At 39.7% G+C, this 7,869-nt stretch overlaps 1 protein-coding gene across 1 annotated transcript in view; it reads left to right on the top strand.

Annotated features, from left to right (window-relative positions):
• Nucleotides 1-7,869, top strand: part of stk10 (serine/threonine kinase 10) — a gene marked incomplete at its 5' end in the record, with an annotated part of 43,865 nt that continues 35,996 nt past the window's right edge. The window contains 1 exon segment of the mRNA XM_014019794.1: nucleotides 1-253. Within this exon segment, the coding sequence (XP_013875248.1) occupies nucleotides 104-253 (150 nt within the window).

Below are 7,869 nucleotides of genomic sequence, written 5' to 3'. Positions count from 1 at the left end.
GTGCGTAAAACTCCCTGCACAAGGATCCATATCAGATAATTGCTGTTTTTTTTCCTTCAGTTTATTTAGTTTATTTTCATTGAACTGAAGTTGACTCAGAATCATGCCTTTCGGAAAGTTGAGTAAAATCCTCCGGATTGATACTAAAAAGAAAGTCAAGCAGTACGAGCACGTCCACCGGGACATCAACCCCAATGACATTTGGGAGATAGTTGGAGAGCTGGGCGATGGAGCGTTTGGAAAAGTCTACAAGGTAAGAGTGATTGTGAAAACACGAGGCACCTGCCTGCCAATCATAGGGGGGATTGAAAAAAACCTTTCAGTTCTATCAGTGTTACTTTTCTTTTCAAGGTTCAGACTGTTTTAGTATTAATTCCTGTCTTTTTAATGTTTAATGCTAAATGAAAGCATGACTTTTTGAAGTTTGTGTTTTAAGATATGGAAGAGGCGTTTCCCAAACATTGCTGCTCCTCACTTAGTCTATGACAGATAAGTGAAGTATGTTGTTGATCCAGAATTAAAGTTTGAGTCACTCTGAACTCATCCAAACAACAAATGAAGAAAAACTTTTGCCTTCTAAACAAAACCTGATTGCTCATTTTACGTTAGTTAGTTAGTTAGTTAGTTAGTTAGTTAGTTAGTTAGTTAGTTAGTTAGTTAGTTAGTTAGTTAGTTTGCAACATGTAAGTTATGATTCATCCATCTGACTTTGTGAATCCTAAATAAATTCACCCAACGGGGACAGTGAAAGCCCCGTTGTGTGCCTTCCTACACAACTCTGCTTCAGAGGATGCGTTTAATCTGGACCTGTGGGCTTCTCAGCCCCTCTCTGTGAAGCAGGGCCACAGGCCCTGTGTGTCTGTACAGTGTGGTGGAGCACAGTGGATGCATTTTATGCAGCAAAAGAAGCAAAGCTTCAGAGGAATTCTGCTTTGACCAGAAAATGCATTTTTTTGCTTATGGAACCACCCTGTTTGGATGTGTTGGTTTGACTGGAAATTTGGTAGAGTTTGGAAGGTGTGAGGAAGGTGAATTCTCAGTTTGACAGCTTTAAGTTTCCTTTTAACTGCATTTAATCTTACCGAAAACTAAGAAAAAGTCTAAATCTCTGCAGGTTTACAAGTCTGAATGAAATTAGCTGAAAGGTGTGTTGCACAAAAAATGACACGCGTGACGAAACGGCAAGCCTAGTCATCCCCTGTATGTTTAGCCAAACATCCCGTCTGAGCTTTGGCATCCCTTTCCTCTCGTTAAATGGCTTGTGGGTGTGGGTGGAGAGAAAACCTCTTCATACCTGCAGCTGTCAGATGGAGGGATGATAGGCTGAGTGGGAAGACAGATAATTACTAAGACAGGAAACTGTGGGACAGTCTCTGCTTCTCTGGAACTGTCAACTTCCTCTCACAGCACCCAAATCTCAGACTAATCAGCTTGTGTGTGGGAAGGAACAGGCCCGGGTGGCCAGTTGCACATTTTCTGAAGTATTTGATGGAGGAGGCCTGAGCGAGGGGTGGGGGCTCGCTGTTCTCCATCACAATCAGTGCGTTGAGGACAGGAGTATAAAACTACAACAGGAGGGTTTTGTACGTCATCACTCAGAATTACAGTACAACTTGCATRCAGCGCCTTGTGACGCTACAGATTCTGTTTCTGAGATGAAACAGACCTAGTCGTGTAGTGTGCTTGAGAGCACAAAGTGCTCCTGTCAGAATGAGCCTCTAAAGAGTTGAGGACACATCATGCTGAGTGTTTGCAGGAACATGTTTACACTGAAGCCTACTCCTTTTGTTGTTGCATAACTTTTCCTTCTGGGAAGTTCAAGAGTGCAACAGTTGTTGTTTTTTAACTCTATGCGTAGCCAGGTAAAATTATGCTAYTGAAGTAAAGAAAAGCATCTCTCAAACCTTCACCTATTCTCTAACCAAGTTAGCTTACCACAAGACCACAACATCAGAGATTTCAGCATCAGGACGGAAGCATCCAGTCTTCCTGTCCAGTGCAACAGCGCTGCATAGTTTTTGTCTTAAATGAGACATTTCATGCTTTTAAATCCTCCTTTTTCACGTGAAGGAACAGCAATGCTGTGGTCTGAATTCCTCCTCATTGTAACTCTACAAGCCCCSCTTTCACCTCTTTTCTGATTTTTGTCTCAGAACAACTCGTTTTGAGGCTGTCTCTTTAAATCCAAACTGTGCTTCACACCTCGCCCCCCMCCTTCAGCTTCCAGAGCRATCCATTGTAGAGATTTCCAACTATAAAGGGGYGCAGGAACAAATTAAAACCTACATGGTTTGAAAAATATGACCCAAACCAAATATAATAATGTCTTTGCAGCACTGGAAGAGACTAAATTCAAATTTTCTGCACTCCTAGAGACTCCCAAGTACACTACAAATTTACTGTATTTATTCATGTGTAATACGGTCTCAAGTGTAATACGATCATTATTTTTTGAGCTTACAAAGCATAATTAATTATCAATAACTCGTGCATAATACTATCCCCCCACTTTATGGATTATTTTTAAGGTTAAATTTCAAGTATTATACATGAATAAATACAGTAACGGATAAAGTTGATTTTGCGTGATGTGTTCCTTTTAACATTTGTTGTACTTTTTCTAATGGAGGTTTTGTGCAAAAATATTTCACTTCTATAATCCACAGTTTCTTGTAACATTGAAGTTGTCTTGAAATTTCTCYAAGCCTCATGAAAATCTCTCAAAGTTTGTCTTCACACTTTGGCTGCGTTTCACCCATTTTCACCACAGCTGATTGATTGTGTTGAGAGTGTAACATTCACGGTTCTGTGCTTGTTGGATCACATTTTTATTTTATTTTTTTTACAAAAGAGGGAATGTTCCCATGTGCTTTCCACTCTTACGTGTGCTTAAATCACATGCGCACAGTTCGCTCAGTCTTTTTTTTAAATGAGCATCTTGGATAAACACATTGGGCCTCATGCAATAACCGTTCGTATGCACAGATTTGTTCTTAAATTGTGCGTACGAGTGATTTAGGAGAATTTGTGGCATTCACCAATGTTTTCGTATTCTACGATTTTTTTCAGATACGAACAAAATTTACGAGTGGTCCAGACCTGTCGTATATTTTACGAACAGCCAGTCTGCTGTTATCCAGACGGGTTTTCCTCCCTAATAACTTTATATTTCGTTAGTTTGAAGATATTTTGAGTTGAAAATAAATTACACTATATGATTATGTTGACAATAGGCTACTCTGCTTGAATTAGTTATAATTTTAAATGTAATAATTTAGACTAACAATATAAACTGTCCGTTCGTCCGTTTTCCGCCGCCTATCCGGGATCGGGTGCGGGGGCAGCAGCAGAGAGACCCCCCTCTCCCCTGCTACACCTTCCAGCTCGTCCTGGGGGACTCAAGACGTTCCCAGACCAGAGGGGATACATGATCAAGTCCAGGATTTTCTCCAAAGTGCCAGACTTATTTTAAAAACATTTTAAAATGCTYATTTCAGACCCGCATCTGAGACCACCTGCGCCGCGCAGCGCGCTGGGGGGGGGGGCGGTTACGGTGCGCAGCGCTGCGGCTTCTGAATAAATGAAAATGATTTAACACAGTTGTTTATACTTTTAGCAGCTCTTTTTATCCCACAGCTGACCTGCTAAAAATGACAGATTTTCTTTTCTGGATCTCTGACAGACGGACTTCAATCTCTGAACTCGTAAAGTTTTTCTTTTAAGTTTTCGCTGCCATTTTCATGAATGGACACTTCCTGATATCTGAGGCAGGAAACACAGCCTTATATGGTGTATTTGGGGTGGTAATTATGCTAATCTCCTCTCACGTGCACGAGCAGCTGGATACGAACAGGTGKAATTTACGCAGCTCATTTACGCACGTTTCCTGAAGATAGAAGTGTTTGTTGAATCTGACGTGACATGTTCGTACGAACCCTTTGTACGAACAAAAGTAAGAGAAATTTAGGATAAGAATACRAACATGTTCTTGCATGAGGCCCATTGTCTAAGTAAAAATAATTCATACGTTTCTATATTATAAAATCTCACAAACATAAACCTGAACACAAATGTTGTCAGTCTGGTTTATGCAAATAAAATGTTGCTGTCAAGCAGAGTTTTACAGCCAATAAACCAATAAAAAAGTGTTTATGCTTTAAAGATGAGACTCTATTTAAGCATCACTTTAAAACACAGGTCAATGTGAATATTTGACATTTTTGGCTAAAAACCTCAAATTTACCAGAACACACACACACACACACACACACACACACACAGAAAAAAAACATTTACAAATATATCAATGCTGCTTTTGTTGAAATCGCCACGTTAAATGAACGTTTTGCTGTCATCATAACCACCTGACTTCCCTTATCTTTCGTGCCATAACATGAAAAATATTTCACTACTCCTACGTTCAGTGTCAAAGTATGTTTCCTTAAGCTTTTTTTCCACACATGCGATTCATTTAATTAATCTGTCAGCAACCACATGGGTCTATGAGGCACGAGAACAATCCCTCGGGTGATTTACTGTAACATTTTGCTGCAGAACTCTGAGTAAGTCGTGCCTTTTCACATAGATTTCGACACAGCTGCTGCAGTTACATTATTAGTAAGATAAGCCCAAAAGTCGAGGAGTTAATTTTTGTTTCTGTTGATGGAATTCCAACAGATCATGCCTCCAAGTGCTTAAATCATGACACAGCCCATGCTTTTCTTCCCCATTGTTTTTCTTTCTTAATTGCCAATTTTTTTCTTTTTTTTCTTTTTGTTGTTGAATAATATACTTTGTTCAGGCAAGACTCAGTGTGTGTTGTTGCTTGAATGGGAGTTTTGAGTTGTGGTGCAACACCTTATCTGATGAAAAAAACAGTGATGGTGTTCTCAGGTAAAAGTCGCCGGTCGTGTTTTTCTCGACTTGACGGTGATGTTGCACAAGCGCATGTTCACTTTTTAATGAGAAACTTACCCCAAAATTATTTTTTAGCTGATAAACTGTCTAGAATGTGTCTAAAATGTTATATAGTACTGTTTCTGTGCTCATTTTGATGTTTTTGTGCGTATTTGTTCAAATCTGTAATATTTGGTCTAAAAATGTCTTTTTGCTGCTCATATGGGTTGAGCAGCGGTGMTGCAGGCACACACATGCATACCCCAGCCCGCTGTACATCCTGCAGAAACAGGTAAACAAGAAAGTGTGTGTAGAAGACACATGGGAGGACAGCGGGAGGAGGAAAAAAGGCAGAGAGCGTGGCGGAGCGGGGCAGTGRCAGCTGCATGTCCGTGATCAGCTCGTCACTGTAAAATGAAAAACAGCTCGAACCGAACCCAAACTTCAGTCGAACAAGACCCAACACTTTTATTCCTGATCTAAACTAGTGATCTTGTGAGCAGCTGCAGCGTAGGTTTTATTTTTTTTCTGTCAGGCTTAGGGTTGGGCAATATTGGGGAAAAAGAATAATAACGATTAATTGTGGTATTTAGCCGATAAYGATTAATTTGACGATTAATCCCCTGGAGTCCCTGGACACCCTTATGTCCTGGTCACATGACTAATTTAGTGGGAAAGATTTTCTCTTCATAAAAACCTGTTCCAAATTGTGTTAAAATTACAGACTTCAGGCTGTACATCAAATTTTAAATTGTGTGGATAGATAATTAAATTAGCAAACTTTTTTTAAATGTTCGTCACATTTGAAGCGGAGAGGAGCACCGAGCGGACTGACTGGAGAGTTATCCAGTCAGTCCGCCTGGTGGCATTAATCGTATTAATCGTCAAGTCCCAACAAATAATCGATTGTTTTTCTGACTATTAATTGCACATGATATGATTATGCCCAACCCTAGTCAGGCTGTCGGGGCACTCCACCTCCTCTGTCGGGGGCTGGTGTGGTGTGGGGCGGACAGAGCTCAGCCGAGGCTGCGGTAAAGAGCTTCGTGTTCAGGGAGACAACACGAGTCGGTCCCAGACTGAGCTGACTTGTTAATTTTAAATGAAATATGTCATGAATCGTTGTGTATGTCATGAAACGTTACTTTTTACGAAACATGCTTTGTTTAGAACGATCAGAAATGTTAGCTTGTCAAAATAAGATAGTTGTCACGTTCTCTCGTCCTGGCCACACCTCCTCGCTCACCCCCCTCCTCCCCCACAGCCTCCCACTTCTTTCCTGCAATGTCCACTGTTATGTAGGCATGTTTTAAATTTGGCTTTGGGTCGGAGTTATCCTTTCACGTGGGAGGGGGGCCGGGGGTAAGATACACTTTAAAGAGGCTCAACATGTGGACCTATCGCACCATCTTATCTGGTGTGAATGCATACATGTTTTAGCTTTTTGAGCCACTTTCACAAGATTGTCATGACTGAATCATGAGAATAAAAAAATGACCAGTGCATTTAGTGTCAACTACTAAATGCAGTCCTTTCACCAGAAATGTAAAATCCATTTAAAGGACATAGTATCTTGTATGCTAAAATACCTTTTATTTTGCCTTTCATCACTTGTTTACTCTTCTGTTTATTGCAGCTGAGGCATGAAACAGATTAGTTGTACCATTCCTCTCACTAATTAATGAGCCACGTGCTGCTGAGCACATTGCCCTGCTGGTGCCTCTGGTGAAACGTCTCCATAGACACTCCTAGGATGTGGGTAGACACTCCGCCATATTCCAGTTGTCCCCTTGGCTCTGAAGTATGATGGCGTGTTAAACCTGTAGTTAGTACCTACACATGTATCAGAAAAATAAACTCGGATTATTTAGACTCTCCAGTGTTTCCCCTAGGGAATTGGTCTTGAAGTGGGGGGCCCACACCCACTTGGATGGTAGGGGAAAATGCTCTCTTTGGAAAACAAATTGGTTCAAGTATGCTGTTAAAAATGGACTCATCTTGTACCATTTTCATTTTGCATTGGCTGTAGTTTCACAAAATTATACTACATTACCTGTAAATTCTTATTTGTTCTCACTCATGTTTGGGGTTTTTAATCCAGATGGGAAGTTTTGTTAAAGTTTTACTGCTTTTATAGGCTGTCCTAAATCTTTTTTTTCAGTTATTTTAAAGTGGGATTCTGTGTAAAAGTTACAATTAGTATATTACCAACTGTAACTAGGACACTGAACAGCCTCAGTTTAGATAAATAGTTTTAATTCTGACTAAAATGATATGTTAATGACTAGTCTGAACATAACCAGGACCAAAGTGGATTGCCAACTCCAATATAAAAATACATCATAGAACTTTATGCAAACTCTATTTCATAAAGTTTGGCATCACCTTCAGTTTTGCATAATGTTTGAGGGAAAAAAAGTATTGTAATTTTGCAAATAATACTCCACACTCAAGCTAGTTCTTACTATTTGTATATGCAAATAGTCGAAAAACTTTTTAGATAAGCAATTGTATATTGTAAATCTGACGTGATTTATGGAACAGCATTCGCTTAAAACTACTTTGAACTACTGCAAAGCAGCGATCCCCTTTGGTTTTTATCTTTGCTCAAACAAGCAGATGGCCTATTAAGCTGGTCAAAAATAAACTCCATTTTTCCAAATAAAGTCTGTTGAATTCACAAAATATTATCTGTTTAAAACTTTTCCATGAAAACCTACTTGAAAGGGGCAATATTATGCATTTCTCAGGCATACATTTAAATACTATACCACAATAAAGTATCTATGTCACCTTTAGCTGTTATTAAAATGCTGTTTTATGTTTAAATAGTAAATAAACTTATCTTCTTGTCACTTCCTCTTCCAAACGCCTTGAAATTGGCCTCTGTCTCTTTAAGAACCACCTTCCGCTTCCGTTTTGCCCATTTCAGTGTGTGTGTGTGTGTGTGTGTGTGTGTGTGTGTGTGTGTGT

Source organism: Austrofundulus limnaeus, unplaced genomic scaffold, assembly GCF_001266775.1.
Source record: "Austrofundulus limnaeus strain Quisiro unplaced genomic scaffold, Austrofundulus_limnaeus-1.0 Scaffold231, whole genome shotgun sequence".
NCBI lineage: Eukaryota > Metazoa > Chordata > Actinopteri > Cyprinodontiformes > Rivulidae > Austrofundulus > Austrofundulus limnaeus.
Note: the sequence above shows the minus strand (reverse complement) of the source record. Positions and strands in the feature narration are given on the sequence as shown.